At 51.5% G+C, this 21,797-nt stretch overlaps 1 protein-coding gene across 1 annotated transcript in view; it reads right to left on the reverse strand.

The window, feature by feature from the left end:
* Positions 1–21,797, reverse strand: part of CTNNA1 (catenin alpha 1) — a 208,911-nt gene that overhangs the window by 164,141 nt on the left and 22,973 nt on the right. Inside the window, exons 2-3 of the mRNA XM_064161488.1 lie at positions 13,941–14,047; positions 11,709–11,904 (exon numbers count right to left, since the gene is read on the reverse strand). Coding sequence (XP_064017558.1) covers positions 11,709–11,904; positions 13,941–14,045 — 301 coding nt within the window. The 5' untranslated portion in view covers positions 14,046–14,047. The remainder of the gene's footprint in view (positions 1–11,708; positions 11,905–13,940; positions 14,048–21,797) is intronic.

The raw sequence follows: 21,797 nt of genomic DNA on the forward strand, positions 1-21,797 counted from the left end.
CTCTGCTGCCAGGCAAGCAGCAACAGAACAAGGGGACACAGTCTCAAGTTGTGCCAGGGCAGGTCTAGGCTGGATGTTAGGAGGAAGTTGCTGGCAGAGAGAGTGATTGGCATTGGAATGGGCTGCCCAGGGAGGTGGTGGAGTGGCTGTGCCTGGAGGTGTTCAAGAGCAGACTGCATGAGGCACTTAGTGCCATGGTCTGATTGGTTGGTCAGGGCTGGGTGCTAGGTTGGGCTGGCTGAGCTTGGAGCTCTCTTCCAACCTGGCTGATTCTAGCAAACTGATAGCAAACTTAAAACCTCAACTTATCCTCAACCCATCCCTTAAACTGCAACCCTGCAAGCCAGTCCTGAAATAAAACAGGATCCATTTTTAACTAGAGACTTCAAAAGCTTTAGAGTTTGAAACAACTTGTCAGGGGTGTCAAAAGATAACCAGCTTCCCAGAATTACAGCAAAATCTGGATCTTAAAGTTGTTGCATGTCTATTTTTCCTGCAAATTAAAGAGACAGCTGGCTTTCAGATTTGTTTCCTGCAGAAAAAGCAACATGGGGTAGTTCTTCTAGCTGGATCCGAAGACTAAGAAAGGACTCATCCTGATTAGAGCTAAAGCAGAACCATTCTGCTCAGTGCTGTCACATCCCAGCTCAGGCTCTGCTCACTGAGGCACTTGCTGCAGCTCAGGGCAGGTTGGCACAGCCAGGGGCTGCTGCTAGCAGGGAGAAGCTGAGCAGCAGAGTTCCTGCCAAGGGCTGGGCTCTGCCTGAGACTTGCCCCTGTGCAGACCAAGGGCACTGCCGCAGGTGGGCCCCACCTTGGGGTGCACAGGAAGTCAGAGGTGGCATCTGCAGGGAGGAGCAGACAGGACAGGTGACCCTCACTGCCCAACAAGGGACTGCAGCCCATGGATGGCATCTTCAGGAAGAAGTTGAAGGATCACCAGGGTCAAGCATCTTCCTCTATGGTCGGTGTCCCAGGTGGGCTCTGTCTGTTCTGCCTTTGATCCTGATCTCTGTATTTACAAACCCACTTCCAGAATCCAGCTCCTGAATCTGATTCCCATCTGCTGCTGAGTCTAGTCTGGGACTTCCCCAGTGCCTGCCACAACATCAGTGGTGTCAGTGTTGCCATCATTGCCATCAGGGGTTTGGTTCCATACTGTTTCGTGCCTCTCCTCCTCTATTTCCTTGGATTGTTCTCACTTTCATCCTATCTGGGTTAGTTTCTTTCCCAAGCAGCCTCTCTCTCCTTCCTTTTCTCTTCCCTTTGGGAAGGCAGAGGAGTTCACAGAGCCTCTGACACTCATCTGGTGGTCAGCCCAGCCCTGACAGCTGTAGAGTGGAGGAGTTGGGCTTGCTTGGACAATGCTCTGTGATGCAAGGGATTGCAGCCCATGGACAGCATCTTGAGGGGAAAGCTGAAGGGTCACACCTCTTCTTCCATGGTTGGTGTCCCAGATGGACTCTGTTCTGCCTTTGATCCTGGTCTGTGTGTTCCTGAATCCAGTTCCTGTTTACCACTGAGCCCAGTCTAGGACTTGCCCAGTGTCTGCCCCCAGCATCAGTGGTGCCAGTGGTGACCCCACTGCCAACAGGCATTGGGTTCCATACTTGTTTGTGTCTCTTTGTCTCTATTTCAGTGGACTGTTCTCATTTCCATCCCAGCTGGTTTGCTTCCTTCACAAGCCTTTGGGAAGGCAGAGGAGTTCACAGAGCACCTCTGGCACTCATCTGGCCAGGCCAGCCCTGCCCATGGACAGAACTCTGCCCTAAGCATGCATTTAATGCATCCCAAGTGAGCACTTGCACTCCAGACTAGACCCAGTACCATCTTCCCATTCTCAGATCTGAACCAAAGGCAACTCAGCAAGTTTGAGAGCAGGATTTCAAGAGTTAAAAGAAACACTGCAAATGTGTCAGACCATGAGGCTGAGATTATAGAGCTGGGACAGATTCTTGTATGAGTAATCTGTTTTTCCAATATACCCTTAGATTTTCACCAGATATTACAAGGCAGAGCTAATAAAACATGGTGGAGAAAAGAGGAGGCCAACAGTAACCATCCTCTGATCTTGTCAATAAAGCACTAAGAATCCAATTAAATCTAATGGAACAAAGCCCATTTCTGAAACAGGAAGATTTTAGCCCATCAGAAGAAAATTACCATTTCCCAGCCTCATTCCCTCCATGCCCACAGGCTCTGATGGCACTTTCAGACAGCACCATCCATCCTCCCCAGCAGCACGGTGCACAATGACCCCGGCAGAGGGGGCTTGCTCCAGCGCTGACTGAACTGGACAGCAGCAGAGGGAACAGGCAAGGCAAAGCAGCTTCAGAGAATCATGCAGGTTGGAAGAGACCTCCAAGATCACAGTATCAACAAGGTTGGAAGAGACCTCATAGATCATCTGGTCCAACCTATCATCCAGCCCTATCCAGCCAACCAGACCACGGCACTAAGTGCCCCAGCCAGGCTGCTCTTGATCTGTGAGGTCTCTTCCAACCCTGATGATACTATGATACTACTATGATATGATACCTCCATGGCTGGCAACTCCACCACCTCCCTGGGCAGCCCATTCCAATGCCAATCACTCTCTCTGCCAACAGCTTCCTCAGAACATCCAGCCTAGACCTGCCCTGGCACAGCTTGAGGCTGAGTCCCCTTTTTCTGGTGCTGGCTGCCTGGCAGCAGAGCCCAACCCCACCTGGCTACAGCCTCCCTGCAGGCAGCTGCAGGCAGCAATCAGCTCTGCCCTGAGCCTCCTCTGCTGCAGGCTGCACACCCCCAGCTCCCTCAGCCTCTTCTCACAGGGCTGTGCTCCAGGCCCCTCCCCAGCCTTGCTGCCCTTCTCTGGACACCTTCCAGCACCTCAACATCTCTCTGCAATGGAGGAGCCCAGAACTGGACACAGTACTCAAGGGGTGGCCTGAGCAGTGCTGAGCACAGGGGCAAAACAACCTCCCTTGTCCTGCTGCCCACACTGCTCCTGAGCCAGCCCAGGATGCCATTGGCTCTGCTGCCCACCTGGGCACACTGCTGGCTCATCTTCAGCCTACTATCCACCAGCACCCCCAGGGCCCTTTCTTCCTGGCTGCTCTCAGCCACCCTGGCCCCAGCCTGTAGTGCTGCTTGGGGTTGTTGTGGCTAAAGTGCAGAACCCTGCACTTGGCCTTGTTCAGTCTCATCCCATTGGCCTCTGCCCACCCATGCAGCCTGTCCAGCTCCCTCTGCAGGGCTCTGCTACCTTCCAACAGCTCCACAGCTGCTCCTAGCTTGGTGTCATCTGCAAACTTACTGGCCCTAGGGCACACATGGACAACGATGCCTCTGTCCCCCCCCACCAGAAATGTGCCTACACATCACCCTGTGCCCTTCAGCACCTTCCAGTTCACAGCCTGTCTCCAGGCTGTCCTGCTGGCAGCACTAGAATGCAGTGCCACCAGGGCATCCCCCTGCCTGCTCACTGCACTGCCACAGCTCTCCCTGGAACCTGCCTCTTCCCTACGCAATCAGAGCTTCAGGACTCTACTGGTCTGGCTACTGAAGTCCTATCTTGTCAGTAATGTCACCACCAGTGCCCAGCATGAGTGCCACAACAGCCTGCCCTTGCTCTCTACTGTGAAAGACAAGGCCCTCTATCTCCTAGTCACAGGCTCCCAGACTGGTTTGGGTGGGAAGGGACCTTTAAGTGCCACCTAGACCAATCCCCCTGCAGTCAGCAGGTTGCTTGTAGCCTCAGACAACCTGACCTGGAATGATCCCAGGGATGGAGACATCTCCTACCTCCAGGCAACCTGGGCCAGTGTTTCATGACTCACTGTAAAACATTTCTTTCCTCTATCTAGTTTAAGTCTCCCTCTTAGTTTCTAACCATCACCCCTTGTCCTGCCCCCTCTCAAAACTCTATTGCCAGCTTTCTGATCAGCCCCTTGAAGCACTGAAAGGCCAGAAGGCCTCCCTGGAGCCTTCTGCTCTCCAGACTGAACAATCCCAGCTCTCTCAGCCTGGCCTCACAGCAGAGTGTTTCCAGCCCTCTGATCACTTCTGTGGCCCTCAGTAACACCATTCCAACAGGGGACTTGATACTTAGGGCATCAAAAGTTTCTCTTAGTTCCTTCATCTTCCATTAAATCCATATCCTGCCTACAACACTCTCCCTACAGTTTGCCAAGAGCTGTCTCAGGGCTCCCCAAGGTTATGGCTTGTCAGAGAACTCAAATCCTTGGCTGCAAGATCACTTCTAATCCAAGTGGCACACTTCAACATTTCTCTTGCAGGAGAAGAGCTGAGAACTCTTTGCCTCCTTCCAAGAAATTAAGCTCACTGGGCACACCAGAGTCCTCAAGTTGCTTTTCCAAGAAGAATCCAGTGCTTCACTTCAAGTTCTTCTGCAGCTGGCCTCCTCCTGCTCCTGGGAAATCCCTGAGCCACACAGTTCGTGTGAAGTGCAGCTGAAGAAATGTTCTGCCCTTTCATAGCTTTGCCTCACTCTTCAGCTTGGAGAAAGCTTCACTCCAGCACAGGTCAGAAAGGGACCAGGCTGCATTAAGAGGCTCACACCCCTGCATTTGCAACCATGAAACACACCCAGAGCCCACAGGATTGCTGAGCCCATTGCTCCATTCTCTTGCCTCAAACCTTATGCACAGGCTGCAGCTTTTGAAGTTCAAGCTTTTGGGTTTGGTCTCAGCTGTATAATTATTACAGGATGTGGCACAGCACTAAGAGCACAGCAGTGCCTTGGACCCTCACACCAGCACATGTGTACAGAAGCAGTGAATTATGTTCATCAACACTCCAGGAGACCAGGAACAGCCTGGTCAGGCTGACACAAGAGAAAAAAGACCTCTAAGATCATCAAGCCCATCTGTTAACCCAGAACTTCCAGGTCACCACTACACCACATCCCTCAGCACCACATCTCCATGGCTTTATAATCCAAACCAAACAGCAGGTTGCCCAGGATCACAATATCCAGGTAGGTTTGTAATTCCCTCTTGACCCTGGAGTCTGTAACCCCTCTCAGTGCCAAACACCTGTTAAGGAACTGGTTCAGTTCCAAAACACCTCTCAACAGCTCCAGAAGAGCTGATATTTCAGTGCATAATTGATCTTCAGGGCTTCCCATGAAGATAAAAGCCTACAAAGGGCTTAGTGTATGGGGACTGAAACTGAGCAAGGTCAGTATTGCCTCTTCTATTACCCAGCAGAACTGCAGCAGCAGAAATCAATGCAGCAAAGGCTGTGAGGAAGCTGAAATCTGAGCTGTTCACACCAGACATTTCCCCAGTCCTAAGTCTCTTCTGCAATCACAGCAGGAGCTGTTCTGAAAGACACTTTGGTTGTCTCCACTACTCTGTTCAAAATTTGGGATGAGATTTAACAAGGCCAAGTGCAGGGTTCTACACTTTGGCCACAACAACCCCAAGCAGCACTACAGGCTGGGGCCAGAGTGGCTGAGAGCAGCCAGCAAGAAAGGGACCTGGGGGTGCTGGTAGAGAGGAGCTGCAAAGGAAGCAGCAGTGTGCCCAGGTGGGCAGCAGAGCCAGTGGCATCCTGGGCTGGCTCAGGAGCAGTGTGGGCAGCAGGACAAGGGAGGTTCTTGTGTCCCTGTGCTCAGCACTGCTCAGGCCACCCCTGAAGTGCTGTACCCAGTTCTGGGCTCCTCAATTCAAGAGAGATGTTGAGGTGCTGGAAGGCGTCCAGAGAAGGGCAGCAAGGCTGGGGAGGGGCCTGGAGCACAGCCCTGTGAGGAGAGGCTGAGGGAGCTGGGGGGGTGCAGCCTGCAGCAGAGGAGGCTCAGGGTAGACCTCATTGTTGTGTACAACTACCTGCAGGGAGGCTGTAGCCAGGTGGGGTTGGGCTCTGCTGCCAGGCAAGCAGCAAAAGAATAAGGGGACACAGTCTGAAGTTGTACCAGGGCAGGTCTAGGCTGGATGTTAGGAGGAAGTTGTTGGCAGAGAGAGTGATTGGCATTGGAATGGGCTGCCCAGGGAGGAGGAGTAACCGTCCCTGGAGGTGTTGAAGCCAAGCCTGGCTGGGGCACTTAGTGCCATGGTCTGGCTGATTGGCCAGGGCTGGGTGCTAGGTTGGGCTGGATGATCTTGGAGGTATCTTCCAACCTGGTTGATTCTATGATCCCACCTGATGAATCACAGAATGGCAAATGTTGGACTGGATAATTTCTATGGGTCCCTTCCAAACTCCCTGCCCAAGCAGGGTCACTTAGGGCTGGTCACACAGGAACCACAGCCAGGTGGGTTTAGGAAGTCTACAGCAAGAGAGACTACACAACTCTCTGGGCAGCCTCCTCCAGGGCTCCAGCACCTTCACACCAAAGAAGATTCTCCTTGTTCTCAGGTGGAATTTCCTTGTCCTGTCAGTGTGCACCATCAAAAAGAGCCTGGCCCTTTCACCTTGACACTCAGCCCCCAGCTATTTACAGACATGAATAAGATCTCCTCTCAGCCTTCCCTTCTCAGGACTAAACATCTGTGCTAGTGTGAGCCTGGCTGGGACACTTTGGTGAGAGGAATTAGCTGGCAGGCTGTGAAAAGGAAGCAGTGGTGATGTCTGCTGCACTCACAGGCTTGCTGAGATGGGTAAGAACAAGAACACAAACACAGGTAACAGAGTCTCTCTCTGGGCTTTTGGGGCTGCATGAACTCCTCCCTCCCTAACTTGCTGCCTGCCTAATCCTTCTGCTTCAGAACCCCCCTGGCCGACCCTCCAAACTCACCTTGAACATAAGACAAAGTCTGGGGTAGAGAGGAGGGAAGAAGGTGGAAGGGTGGTTGGGAGCCCCTCCTGGGAGCTCTGCTGTGTCTCTGTCTTACTTTTTAACTGGTGTATGTCTGTATATGTTGTAAATGCCTGCTTGTATCTTGTGCTAAGCTGTAAATACAAAGCTTCAGTTTCCAGATCAACTGAGCTAGTCTGGGTGATTCTTTAAGTGTGCAGGGGTGGGTAGCACCCAAACCATCACAACAGCCCACACATGTCTCAGTCCTTCCTCATACATGTCCAAGACCCCAGATCATCCTCATAGCTTCTGCTGGACTCTCTCCAAGTTTTCCCTACTCTAAGAAAAGTCAAGAGTCCAAAACTCCCCCTCTGCTCTGCTGAGACCCCACCTGGAGTACTGCAGCCAGTTCTGGAGCCCCCATTACAAGAAGGATGTGGAGATGCTGGAGCATGTCCAGAGAAGGGCCAGGAGGATGCTGAGAGGGCTGCAGCAGCTCTGCTATGAGCACAGACTGAAAGAGTTGGGGCTGTGCAGGCTGGAGCAGAGGAGGCTCGCAGGTGACCTTCTTGTGGCCTGCCAGCATCTGAAAGGTGGCTACAAAGAAGCTGGGGAGGGACTTTTGAGGCTGTGAGGGAGTGCCAGGAGTGGGGGAAATGGAGCAAAGGTGGAGGTGGGGAAAGTGAGGCTGCAGGTGAGGAGGAAGTTGTTGATCATGAGAGTGGTGAGAGCCTGGCATGGGTTGCTCAGGGAGGTGGTTGAGGCTCCATCCCTGGAGGTGTTTAAGGCCAGGTGGGATGGGGCTGTGGGCAGCCTGCTCTAGGGTAGGGTGTCCCTGCCCATGGCAGAAGGATTGGAGTCACAGAATCAGTCAGGTTGGAAGGGACCACAAGGATCATCCAGTTCTAACCCCCGTGCCATGGGCAACCAGATGATCCTTGTGGTCCCTTCCAACCCTGATTGTATGACTCTAAAGCATTAAGGCCCCAGGAATCTGACTTTAGGATACTTCATCAACTTATTTAATATTTAAAGCAAGTTGTAATTTATTCTTTCAGTGTAAAAATGAGGAAGACTTTGAAGCTCCACTTCCAATGATTTAGAATGGAGCTGCACCATCACTCATCCAAAAGAGCTCTTCTCCCCTGCTTTGTTTTTACCCCCAGCCAATGAGCTGTTATGGAGAAGCATGCTCACTACAATTGTGTACCCTCTCCATCTTCTTCTTGCCAGGCTGGAAGAAAAAGATTTTAATTTTCTCTGATGAGACAAGTTATCTATTGTCCTAATCATCTTCATAACCTCTGTCTACATTCATTCATCTTTCTTGATGATGGTAACTAAAGCGCTCCTTGCTCCAAATAGAGGCATTATTAATCCTCTTTGCCTGGCTTCTGCTGAAGAGAAATGGAGCTCTGCAACTAGAATCCCACTGCTGCCACCAGGCACACAGATGCTGCCAGCTGCTGATCACCCCACTGCTGACCAAGACACTCAGAGACTCAGGTCTCTGCTTTTGCCCCTCCACTGAAAAAGGCAGACAAGGGCCTGTGCTAGTTTGGCAGAGAGCTCCAAGCTCACCCAGCCCAACCTAGCACCCAGCCCTGCCCAACCAACCAGACCATGGCACTAAGTGCCTCATCCAGGCTTGGCTTCAACACCTCCAGGCACAGCCACTCCACCACCTCCCTGGGCAGCCCATTCCAATGCCAATCACTCTCTCTGACAACAACTTCCCCCTAACAGCCAGCCTAGACCTCCCCTGGCACACCTTGAGGCTGTGTCCCCTTCTTCTGTTGCTTAGTGGCCTCCTCTGGACCCACTCCAACAATTCCATGTCCTCCTTCTGCTGGGGGCCCCAGCACTGCAGGTGATGTGAATGGCTTCTACTGGAAGCCACTCCAGTAGAAAACAAGAGGCATTTAGCACATGGTGGGATGACCTTCCCAACATGTGTGCTAGTGTGAGCCTGGCTGGGATACTTTGGTGAGAGGAATTAGCTGGCAGGCTGTGAAAAGGAAGCAGTGGTGATGTCTGCTGCACTCACAGGCTTGCTGCGATGGATAAGAACAAGAACATAAACATAAAGCAGTTGTTTGCTCTCTGTCTTTGGGGCTGCACTTCTCTCTCTCTAACCTAACCTGTGTGACTAATGCATCTGCCTCCTAACCCCCCTGGCTGACCCTCCAAACTCACCTTGAATGCAAGGCAAATTCTGGGGTAAGGTAGAGGGGTGGGAAGAAGGTGGTAGGGTGATTGGGAGCCCCTCCTGGGAGGGCTGCTGTGTTTCTGTATTACTTTTTAACTGGTATATTGCTGTCTGTAGCTGTAACTATCTGCTTGTATCTTGTGCTAAGCTGTAAATACAAAGCTTCATTCAATTGAGTCTAGTCTGGGTGGTGTCACTTAAGTGTATGGGGGACAGGTAACACCCAAACCATCACAGGGCCTCAGCAGCTGGCAGTTTTGCTCCACACATGCAGAGGCTTTGTGGTGCACCTCCCTCAGGTCTCCACCAGTTCATTCACTGAAAACACTTCTGAAGTGCATAGACTGGAACACAGAATCCTTTGGACTGTAAAAGACCTTGGAGATCACCAAGCCCAGCTGCTAACTCAGCACTGCCAACTCCACTGCTGAACCACATCCCTCGGCACCGCATCTCCGTGGCTTTTCAACTCCTCTCGGGATGAAGACTCCACCAAGTGTCCTTGACAGCCTTGTTGGGGAAAAAAGTAGTTCCCAAAGTCCAACCTAAACCTTCCCTGATGCAACTTGAGGCTGCTTCCTCTTATACTGTCACTAAGCCCAGCTCCTTCAGCTGCTCCTTGCAGGAGAAGAGCCCTGCAAACAGGTACGCTGCCTTCCTGCTGTTATCAGCACTCTCCCCTGGGCTCTGGCAGCACTAAACCTGCTCTCTGCTCTATCTCATTTTTCACCATTTGCTTCTAATTTCCTCTAAAGGTTTGGGTTTTCTCATTTCATTATAGAGAGCTGCTCTGCTAAACATGGCAGAACACTGGCACCATGACAAGGCACAGGTTGTTTTCTGCCCAGCAGCCCAGCCCTGCTGCAGCTGCATCCCTGGTGGTGGGCACTAGCCTCAGAATCCCAGCACAGTGGGGGTTGGAAGTGACCTCTGGGGAGATCATACAGTCCAACTACCCTCCTAAAGCAGGGGCACCCACAGCAGCTTGCCCAGGATCACACTGTCCAGGTGGGTTTGGAATCTCTCCACAGAAGGAAACTCCACAACCTCTCTGCTGCAGAGCTCACCCCAAAGTTTTCTTTCATATGTCATGCTCAGTCAAATCACTCAAGTCCAAGCATTATCTACTCAACTTCAGGAAGCAAACACAGCTCTCCTCTCTATGCACAAACAGCAAAAAGGGAGGAAGAAGTAAAGCCACATTAAGACAGAAAGTTATTTCACTCCAGCACCTCTCAGCTAGGAGTTCCACCTCCTCTCTCAAAGATCAAGAGAGCAAAGAGGTTTTGACATCAAGTCTGTGTGTAGGCTCAAAAATCAAACAGGGATCAAGAAACAAGTGAAAGGTCATCCTGAAGGTTGTTTTTCTCCTCCTCAGCTTCTTACTGCAATATGCTAACACAAATTCAGCTAATGGAAATTCCCAATCCTGAGCACTGAGTGCAACTCCCTTGCTCTCCAATATCACCATGAGTCACTCGAAGGTACTCACAGCTCTGAGCAGCAATCAAGCAAGCACCAAGAATTAAAGGCTTCAGGACAAAAGGGGTCCCTTTTGCTGTTGTTTGCTGTCATTAAATTAAGCCAACTCAATTAGCCCCTTCTATTGCCTCCTCCTTATGCTGATCTTTCTCTGGTCTGTCAACCAGGCTCATCCAGAACTTAGGACCCACTTGCAACTAATATTTCATCACTGGGTAACTTCAGCTACAAACAAGTAATTAATGCTAATGAGTTCCCTTTTTTTTTGCAGCAGCAGCAGCAGCAGCCATCACCATTAATACCAGTTGACTGGGTTTCACTGAAGCATAGAAAAGGCTCATGACTGGAAGAATGATAAAAGATTTATGAGCAGCAATATTTACTTTAGAGTAAGCCAGCTCCATGGGCTTCTCTTGCAGGTCCTCTCCAAAAAAGTAAGAGAGAAAATGATAAAAACCAACAGTAGTGGAGAAGGAAGCCTGAAATATTTAATCCAGGTCCTTGCATTCTGTTTGTTGCTGTTTACATGTTGCATATGCAAGGCACCAGGCTCTGTCAAGTCAACATTCAGCTCTTCCTCCCACAATGATGCTTTGTATGCATTCAAATGTTGAAGTTATTGACATATTGGAGATGTGATTCCATAACATTCACAGGCAAGGGGAGGAAGTTTACTTCTTAGCCTAGACTGAGCTTTAAATGCTCTTTGAAGAATCAGGCCCTTGTGCTTCTCTTCTCAGAACCATAGAATCAACCAGGTTGGAAGAGACCTCCAAGCTCATCCAGTCCAACCTAGCACCCAGCCCTATCCAGTCAACAAGACCATGGTATTAAGAGCCTCATCCAGTCTCTTCTTGAACACCTCCAGAGATGGTGACTCCACCACCTCCTGGGCAGCCCATTCCAATGCCAATCACACTCTCTGTGCACTCCAATTGTGTGAGTCACCCCACCACATTTCTGTGATGGTGACAACATTGTAGTTTTCCTCCTGTACCAAGGCTTCCAGCTCCTCTTGTTTGTAACCCATACTGCATGCATCAGTATACATACACTGCAGCTGGGCTGAAGTCTCTACTTGGGACATCCAATTTCCAGATCTGCCCAGTTCATCCTATTTACTCCTCAAGGAAGCCAGGAAGACAAGTGAGATACTACAAGATCTACCCAAGAAGCACCAAGTCATGAGAAGTAACAACCAAAGGGAAATGGGAGCAGCTCTACTCACTCTGAGAGCCCAGAGTTGCACAACCCAAGAGGCACAGCTCTTACCTTGCTTGCGGACATCCTCCACGGCCGCCACCAGCTCCTCCTTCAAGAACTGGCTCTCCTTTGCTATTTTGTCTCCTTTCTCCAGGAAATTCTCTGTTGCTTGTTCAACTGAAGCAGCCAAAACATGAGCCTTTTTGGAACGCCCTCGTTTTTTGTTAGAGGGGCCCTTGTTGCTAGTGTTCACCAGCGTTGTTACCTAGGGGCATGGGTGGAGGAGGGGAAAAAACACAACACACAGAACAAAAACAACTCATGAAGAAGTTTATCAACTTGACAGCAAGGCAAACTGTTGTTTTCTAGACAGTGTGTCAATATCTGTACTATTGCCAGCTCCAAAGGTTAGCCCTGAACAAGTGTTTGTCATTATAAACCTATCTGAACCGCTTGTCAGTAACGGACCTGGAAAACCTGATTCTGAGGATGGAGATCCATTTGTGCTCTTGCTAATCTGCTGTCTCACTAACAGGCCAGAGCTGTTTGGCACCACATAAAATGAAACCAAGTTGGGATAATTCATTTGGGATAGCACTGCAGGCACAAAGGATCCCAAACGAGGCTGCAGTCATTATCTACAGGACTCTAGCAAGGCAGTGCCTATTCAGAACAGGTCTACAGCTAACAGACTGAATGCAAGCAAAGGACTTGCTGTGGCTCATTATTTCCCTAACACAACCCAAACTGAACTCTCACACTCCTCCTGCAACAAACAAACACTTGCAAGTTTTGTGTTTTAGACTGAAAGCCTGCTAGGAGATGGCCATTAGCAGCCAGATGCCCACCAGCTTCTCCCTTTGCCCAGGATCCATTCCAATCAGACACCACAAAATACACACACACACACACACTTCCATTTGCCTTTTTCTCACCCCCCCTCTCCTTTTGTTCAGCCTAAGCTACTTGAAAGGGACATTAAATTACAGCATTAAAAGTATAACTCCTCTGGGAAGCCCAAGGACCACTGACAAAGGTTTCCAGAGCTGAATCCATCTTCTCAGAAGGTTGATTCAGGGAGGGAAAACCATCAGCTGGGAGTATCCCTGGTGGTTAATGGGAGGCATCTGAACTGAATATTCAGTTCATCATGGGCTACACAAAGACAAGCTGCAACAAGGCAACTTAGTCTTCTGCCCTCTCTCTTTGCCAGCCACATCATTCCTAAAATTTGGGATTGCCAGAAAAGCTTCCTGAGGAGTAGGTTACAGACACTGACAGAAAGGTCCTGTAAAGAAGTCTGCCCAGTTCCATTTACCAGATTAGGGCAATTTCTCATAAAGACAGACTGCCACAGGAGCTCCTGATAACAAGCTGTACAGAAGGTGACCCAGCTGCCTATCACAGAATCAAGCAGGTTGGAAGAGACTTCCCCAAGCTCATCCACTCCAACCTAGCACCCAGCCCTGGCCAATCAACCAGACCATGGCACTAAGTGCCCCAGCCAGGCTTGGCTTCAACACCTCCAGCCACGGTGACTCCACCACCTCCCTGGGCAGCCCATTCCAATGCCAATCACTCTCTCTGCCAGGAACTTCCTCCTCACAGCCAGCCTAGACCTGCCCTGGCACAACTTCAGACTGTGTCCCCTTCTTCTGGTGCTGCTTGCCTGGCAGAAAAGACCAACCCCACCTGGCTACAGCCTCCCTGCAGGCAGCTGCAGGCAGCAATCAGCTCTGCCCTGAGCCTCCTCTGCTGCAGGCTGCACCCCCCCAGCTCCCTCAGCCTCTCCTCACAGGGCTGTGCTCCAGGCCCCTCCCCAGCCTTGCTGCCCTTCTCTGGACACCTCCCAGCACCTCAACATCTCTCTTGACTGGAAGAGCCCAGAACTGGACACAGCACTCAAGGGGTGGCCTGAGCAGTGGAAAACTGCACAGGACCAGAACCTCCCTTGTCCTGCTGCCCACACTGCTCCTCAGCCAGCCCAGGATGCCATTGGCTCTGCTGCCCACCTGGGCACTGCTGCCTCATCTTCTGCTACTACCTACCAGCACCCCCAGGTCCCTCTCTGCCTGGCTGCTCTCAGCCACTCTGTCCCCAGCCTGTAGTGCTGCTCGGGGTTGTTGTGGCCAAAGTGCAGAACCCTGCACTTGGCCTTGTTCAGTCTCCTCCCACTGACCTCTGCCCACCCATCCAGCCTATCCAGGTCCCTCTGCAGGGCTCTGCTACCCTCCAACAGCTCCATCACCACAGGCAGTCACCCTTATGAATGCTTTATTTGTCCCACTTTTTCCTTCCTACCTGTGTAACAAGAGGCTCGAGCAGCCTTTCAACCGCCAGCGTTCTGATCTCCAAGCTTTTGGGGTCCCATTTGAAGTTCACGTTGCCTGCAGTTACAGCAGTCATTTCTAGAAGAAGAAAAGAACTGTAAGAACACAAGCATGGCTTCATTAATGCTGGTTTGGTTTCTTTAATGATCAAATAGTGGATATAAATTACACAACATGGTCATCTGCCCTGAGCCTCCTCTGCTGCAGGCTGCACACCCCCAGCTCCCTCAGCCTCTCCTCATAGGGTTTGTGTTCCAGGCCCCTCCCCAGCATTGCTGCCCTTCTCTCAACACCTTCCAGCACCTCAACATCTCTCTTGAATGGAGGAGCCCAGAACTGGACACAGCACTCCAGGATGCCTCAAGGGGAAATTTAGGCTGGAGGTGAGGAGAAAGTTCTTCCCTGAGAGAGTCATTGGACACTGGAATGGGCTGCCCGGGGAGGTGGTGGAGTCGCCGTCCCTGGAGCTGTTCAAGGCAGGACTGGACGTGGCACTTGGTGCCATGGTCTGGCCTTGAGCTCTGTGGTAAAGGGTTGGACTTGATGATCTATGAGGTCTCTTCAACCTTGATGATACTGTGATGCTGTGATCTGCTGTAAATTAAGGTTACAGTGCCTCCAGACCCATCAGGGCTGCTTGAACCAGAGACGGTTTCAACAGTTGCTTGCTCTGACAGTACCTGAGCTCTGTATTCTGGCTAGAAAATAAACCCAAACAAAATCACACCAAGATCATAGAGTCACAGAATGGCTTAGGTTGGAAGGGACCTCTGAAGGTCATCTAGTCTAACCCCCCCCTCCAGTTAGCAGGAACATCCTTCACTAGATCAGGTTGCTCAGAGCTTTGTTAAACCTGACCTTGAACAGCTCCAGGGATGGGACCTCAATTACCTCCCTAGGCAACCTTTTGCATTATTTCACCACCCTGAGGGTGCAGAATTTGTTCCTAATATCCAATCCAAATCTGCTCTTCTCTCATTTCAAACCATTGTCCCTCATCCCATCCCTGCAGGCCTTTGCAAACAGTCCCTCTGCAGCCCCCTTCAGGTACTGGGAGGCTGCTCTAAGGTCTCACCTGGAGCCTTCTCTTTTTCAGGCTGAACACCTCCACCTCCCTCAGCCTGTCCCCATAGCAGAGGTGTTCCAGCCCTCTGATCATCTCTGTAGCCCTCCACTGGACCCTCTCCACCAGGGCTATGTCCTTCCTGCATTGAGGGCTCCAGAGCCAGACACTGTACTGCAGGTGAGATCTTCCCAGAGTAAAGAGGCAGAATCACCTCTGTCTGGCCACATTTCTGTCCAAAAGCCAAACCAGAGCAATGACAGACAGGTGGTGTTTATCAGTGGTCCCCAAGCAATGAACATGACCTTCACAAGTAATGGGGGCCCCCAACCCACAAAGCTGGAAGCTGAGCAAAGGACCCCATTCCATCTTCTGCTGCCTTCAACCAAGGATGCACTGGTTGGGAGGGACCTTAAAGACCATCCAGTTCAAATCCCCCTGCCACAGGCAGGGACATATCTCACTAGCTCAGGTTGCTCAAGACCTCATCCAACCTGGCCTTTGACAGCTCCAGAAAAGGGACATCCATAACCTCTCTGGGCAACCTGCTCCAGTGTCTCATCACCCTCACTGGAAAGAATTTCTTTCTAACCTGAAGTCTCAGTCTGCTTTCCTCAAGCTTCAGCTCATTCCCTCTCATCCTATCACTACAATCCATTGCAAGAAGTCCCTTTCTTGCTTCCTTGTAGGCCTCCTTCAGGTACTGGAATGGGCAGCCTGTGCTCCCAGACCAGCTCTGAGGTGTAGCCCAAGGTCTAGGAGAGCACCTTGACTGCAGCAGCCCCAGGATGCTGCCAGGTCTCTCAGCTCCACCACAAGGCACTACCTCAAGTGCTCTTTTAAACCAGGAGCCAGGTTCTAACTCAACTCATTCAACCTGCCCCTTCACCCAATCCCCCCAGAGGTAAAGCCTTATGAAGCCAGAAGATCCAGCTGGTTCACATTTAACTGCTCCCAAATCTACTACACTTCTCTTTCAACATTTACATAGGAGGAAAAAGATTTGCATGAAGAGATCTGTTAAAAGCTGTCACTGAGTCATTCCTTCCTGTTACAGTTGGATAGCCACATCCCAATGGAATAGCAAATATGACTATGGGGAAAGGTTACTCCAGCTGCAGAAGACAACTCTGCTTCTGAAACAAGTAGTCTAAAAGAAATACTAACAATAAGCTACAACAGATCATTGCCAGGGACAGAGGCACTGAGTGCAGCCTCAGCAAGTTTGCTGACCACACCAAGCTGTGTGGTGCAGCAGCCAGGCTGGAGGGCAGGATCCATCCAGAGGGAGCTGCACAGGCTGCAGAGGTGGGCACAAGCCAAGCTCAGGAGGTTCAACAACACCAAGTGCTGCATCCTGCAGCTGGGTGGAGGCAATGCCAAGCACCAATGCAGGCTGGGCAGTGAGTAGCTGGAGAGCAGCCCTGTGGAGAGGGACCTGGGGGTGCTGGTGGAGGAGAAGCTCCACAGGAGCCAGCAGTGAGCACTTGCAGCCCAGAAAGCCAAGCAGAGCCTGGGCTGCAGCAACAGAAGTGTGGCCAGCAGGGCCAGGGAGGGGATTCTGTCCCTCTGCTCTGCTCTGCTGAGACCCCATCTGGAGTACTGCAGCCAGTTCTGGAGCCCCTGGGACAAGAGGGCTGTGGAGATGCTGGAGAGTGTCCAGAGCAGGGTCAGGAGCATGCTCAGAGGCTGCAGCAGCTCTGCTGTGAGCACAGACTGAAAGAGTTGGGGCTGTGCAGGCTGGAGCAGAGGAGGCTCCCAGGTGACCTTCTTGTGGCCTTCCAGGATCTGAAGGGGGATACAGAAAAGCTGGGGAGGGACTTTTGAGGCTGTGAGGGAGTGGCAGGAGTGGGGGAAATGGAGCAAAGGTGGAGGTGGGGAGAGTGAGGCTGGAGGTGAGGAGGAAGTTGTTGAGCAGCAGAGTGGTGAGAGGCTGGAATGGGTTGCCCAGGGAGGTGGTTGAGGCCCCATGGCTGGAGGTGTTTGAGGCCAGGCTGGCTGAGGCTGTGTGCAGCCTGCTCTAGGGTAGGGTGTCCCTGGGCATGGCAGGGGGTTGGAACTGGCTGCTCCTTGTGGTCCCTTTCAGCCCTGCCTGATTCCATGATTAGATGAGCACTGCACAGCATGACAGTGGAATACCCAGAACCACTTTGTCAGTAAAACATTGCTTTTATGTATTTACAGATCCATTTGCAGCCAGCATGTCAAAAGAGGGGATACTTCCTCCTTACTCTGTCCCTGTGAGACCCCAGCTCAAATACTGCATCCAGGACACAAAGCTGCTGGAGTAAGTCCAGGAGGCCACAAAGACAATCCAAAAGCTGGAGCATCTCTGCTGTGAGCTGAAGAGGAGAGCACTCCAGGGGGACCTTAGAGTTGCCTTCCAGTACCTTCAGGTATCTGACAAGAAGGCTGGAGAGGGACTTCCCATGAGGGTATCTAGGGACAGGACAAGAGGGAATGGTTTTGAGATGAAGGAGAGCAGGGTAAGACTGGATCTTAGGAAGAAGTTCTTCAGTACAAAGGTGAAGAGACTCTGGAACAGGTTGCCCAGAGAGGCTGTGGATGCTCCTTTCCTGAAGGCCAGGCTGGATGAGACCTTGGGCAACCTGGGCTAATGGAAGATGTCCCTGCCCATATCAGAGGGGGATGGAATGAGATGAGCTCTGTGGTTCCTTCCAACCTAGGCCATTCTATGATGGAAACACTTCAGGCTTAACATATTCTGAGTAGACCTTATTGTGGCCTTCCAGTAGCTGAAGGGGGGTATAAGAAAGCAGGGGAGGGACCCTTTTAGGATGTCAGATAGTGAAAGGACCATGGGGAACAGAGCAAAACTAGATGTGGGTAGATTCAGACTGGATGTTAGAAGTTTTCCCCCATGAGGGTGGTGAGACACTGGAACAGGTTGCCCAGGGAGGTGGTGGAAGCCTCCTGAAGGTCTTTAAGGCCAGGCTGGATGTGGCTTTGAGCAGCCTGATGTAGTGTGAGGTGACTCTGCCCGTGGCAGGGGTGGGTGGAACTGCCTGACCCTCGAGGTCCCTTCCAACACTGATTCCAGCTCCTCTCCTTGCTCAAGAGTCAAGACGAAGACTAAAGCAGTGTTTGTAACCTTAGCTTGTAAGAAGTCACGAGGAGAAACATTTCCAGAGCCCCTCTACCCCTTTTTTTCCCCAAACACCTACAGCTGAAGGGTATTTTGAAGCTCTTTAGGCACTATTTTTAACCTCTCTGGACAGGGCATTGTCTCTGCATGGTGTCTCAGCAGCCAGATTGCTCTGACAGCACCAGCTGTCCCCAAGCCTCCAGAGTGACATCCCATTATTTTGAAGGAGGAGGAGGCAAGGTACTAATTTTGGTGGCTAATGACATTTTTGACACACACCAACAGCCAACCCCTTTGTACCAATGCTGACAGCACAGCTTGCACAATAGCCCAGGCACGGCAGCTTTCTGCCCACTGAGGTAGGAAGGAGGACAGGCTACAAGAGTTGGGGCTCTGCAGCCTGGAGAAGGCTTCCAGGAGACCTTGGAGTGGCCTTCAGTATCTGAAGGGGGCTACAGGAAGGCTAGGAAGGGACTATTGACAAGGTCCTGGAATGATAGGATGAGGAATAATGGGTTTAAAGTGGCAGAGGGGAGATTGAAAGTGGATGTTAGGAAGTAGTTCTTTGCAGTGAGGGTGGTGAGATGCTGACACAGGCTGCCCAGGGAGGTTGTGCAGCACAGAATCACCCAATGTGATCAAGGATCACATTCTGTGCTCCACAACATCCCTGGAGAGGTTCAAGGCCAGGCTGGAAGAGGCCTTGAGCAGCCGAGGCTAGTGGAAGGTGTTCCTGTCTACAGCAGGGAGGTTGGAACTGGATCATAGAATCAGTCAGGGTTGGAAGGGACCACAATAATCACCTAGTTCCAAACCCCCTGCCATGGGCAGGGACACCCTACCCTAGATGAGCCTGGCCAGAGGCCCATCCAGCCTGGCAAATGGATGATCTTTAAAGGTCCCATTATATGATTCCATGTCAGGCTGCAGCACCAGACCCTTCAGGGACACCCTACAGGAGGGTGGAAGGTGACCATTTCCTCCTCCTCACCCTGCCAGGTTGGAAGAGACCTCCAAGCTCATCCAGCCCAACCTAGCACCCAGCCCTGGCCAATCAACCAGACCATGGCACTAAGTGCCCCAGCCAGCCTTGGCTTCAACACTTACAGGAACAGCGACTCCACCACCTCCCTGGGCAGCCCATTCCAATGCCAATCACTCTCTCTGCCAACAACTTCCTCCTAACAGCCAGCCTAGACCTCCCCTGGCACAGCTTGAGGCTGTGTCCCCTTGTTCTGTTGCTGTTTGCCTGGCGGCAGAGCCCAACCCCACCTGGCTACAGCCTCCCTTCAGGTAGTTGTAGCCAGCAATGAGCTCTGCCCTGAGCCTCCTCTTCTCCAAGCTAAATAACCCTGCTACGATATGCATCACTAAGTCCTGTAAACTCACTAAGCATCCTGCTCTCCTCATCATCCCTTCTTTTCTCTTGCTGCTCCAGCTTTGCACTGGCTTATGCCAAAGCCTAGACTCTAGCACAGGGCAAGCTGTGAGAAGTCCTCAACCCTTGGCAACATCCTCAGCAAGGAACAGTCACCGGTTGCTCCCCTCCTGGTTAGCTTAGTGGGGATGTTTCCTACGTAAGCAAGCAAGGAAAAAACACCCTGAAAGGCTTCATGGATTCTGAGAAGCACACCCAGGGCTCTGGAAAGCCCATTAGGTTTCCAGGTAAAAGCTGTTGCCAGCTATTTACTGCTGCTGTGCCTCTGGCAGCAGCACGGCCCAGGGCGAGGAGATACATGAATTGTACGCGTAGGATAACGAGGGCAATTCATCTGCAGCCACCTCGGTGTGCTCACTCCACACCCTGCCCCAAGTAATGGACTAGAAAAGCACTCAGCAGCAACTTCAGCAGAGTTTATCCACGAAGAGGAGGTCGATAGCAGCTGCACTGCCTGGCAGCAATGACTTGGGTGGCATTTGTGCCTGGCAGTAAAGATGTTGATTCAGTTAGATCCTTGGGAAGAAGAGAGGAGCAGCTGAGAGCATCCAAACGTGCACAGTGGGGAGTAAAAGGGCAACTTTATCAGCCTGAAAAGGCTCCAGGGAGACCCAATAGTAGCCTTCCAGAACCTGAAGGGGCTACAGAAGGCTGCAGAGGGACTGTTTGCAAAGGCCTGCAAACATGCATGGTGGGGAGGGTGTAAGGGATAAAAGGGCAACTTTGTCTGCCTGAGGAGAAGGCTCCAGGGAGAGCCAACAGTAGCCTTCCAGAACCTGAAGGGGGGTACAAGAAGCATGCAGAGGGACTGTTTGCAAAGGCCTGCAAACATGCATGGTGGGGAGGGTGTAAGGGATAAAAGGGCAACTTTATCAGCCTGAAAAGGCTCCAGGGAGAGCCAAAAGCAGCCTTCCAGAACCTGAAGGGGGGTACAAGAAGGCTGCAGAGGGACTGTTTGCCTGCAGTGATACGATGAGGGACAACAGTTTGAAATGAGAGAAGAGCAGATTTAGGTTGGATGTTAGGAACAAGTTCTGCACCATGAGAGTGGTGCAACACTACAACAGGTTGCCCAGGAAGGTAGCCGAGGCCTCATCCCTGGAGATATTCCAAGTCAGACAAGGCCCTGAGCAACCTGATCTCATGGAGGATGTCCCTGCTGCCTGCAGGGGGGTTGGACTGGGTGATCTTTGGAGGTCACTTCCCACCCAAACCATTCCATGAGTCCAACTGCAAGAACTCCCTTAAAGCTCCCCTCCTAAGAACACTCCAGCTCTCTGGAACTCCTCCCTGTGACTGCTCAAGCTCTCACATCCCTGGTAACAGACAGCAAAGCAAGCCAGAGGATACTGTAGCAGAGCACTCCATCCTTGGCCCTTGGAGAGCACACACACAACACCTCCATGACACCTGCAGTAACTGCAGCAGCTCATGAAGAAGCATCACCTACTGGGAGGTGGCCCCGAGGCCAGTGCAGTGCTGCTCTCAGACAGTTGATAGAATCACAGCAGCCTTACAGCTGGAAAAGACCTTTAAGATCATGGAGTCTGATCACTAACTCACTCTAGAAAGGCTGTCCCTCAGCACCACATCTCTGCTGCTTTTAAACATCTCCAGGGATGGGGATTCAACCTCCTCCCTGAGTAGCCTGTTCCAATCTTTGTGAAGCCTTTCAGTCAAGAAGCTTCTCCTAACATCAAATCTAAATCTCTCCTTGAGGACACTTCCTATCATCACTTGTTCCTTGGGAGAATGTCACCTTGATCCAACCCCCTTTCAGGGAGCTGTAGAGAGCAATAAGGTTTCCTCTCAGCCTCCTTTCCTCCAAGATGAACAACCTCAGTTCCCTCAGCTGCTCCTCATAAGACCTGCTCTCCAGACCCTTCAGCAGCTTCACTGCCCTTCTCTGGACCTTCTCCAGCCCCTCAACATCATTCTGTAGTGAAGGCCCCAAAAATGAACCATGGACTCAAGCTGCAGCCTCAAGAGTGCCAGTAGAGGGGAACAATCACTTTCCTGGTCCTCCTGGCCACATCACTGCTGATCCTTCTCAGCCCCCTTGGGCACACTCTGGCTCATCTTCTAGCTATCAACTAACACCCTCAGGTCTCTCTCTTCTGGGCAACTTCCCAGCCAGTAGTCCCCAAGCCTGGAGCATTCATGGAGTTATTGTGACCAAAAGAGGTGACACAGAAAGAGGTCCTCCACACCACAGACCTAC

The sequence above is a fragment of the Pogoniulus pusillus genome, chromosome 22 (genome assembly GCF_015220805.1).
Source record: "Pogoniulus pusillus isolate bPogPus1 chromosome 22, bPogPus1.pri, whole genome shotgun sequence".
NCBI lineage: Eukaryota > Metazoa > Chordata > Aves > Piciformes > Lybiidae > Pogoniulus > Pogoniulus pusillus.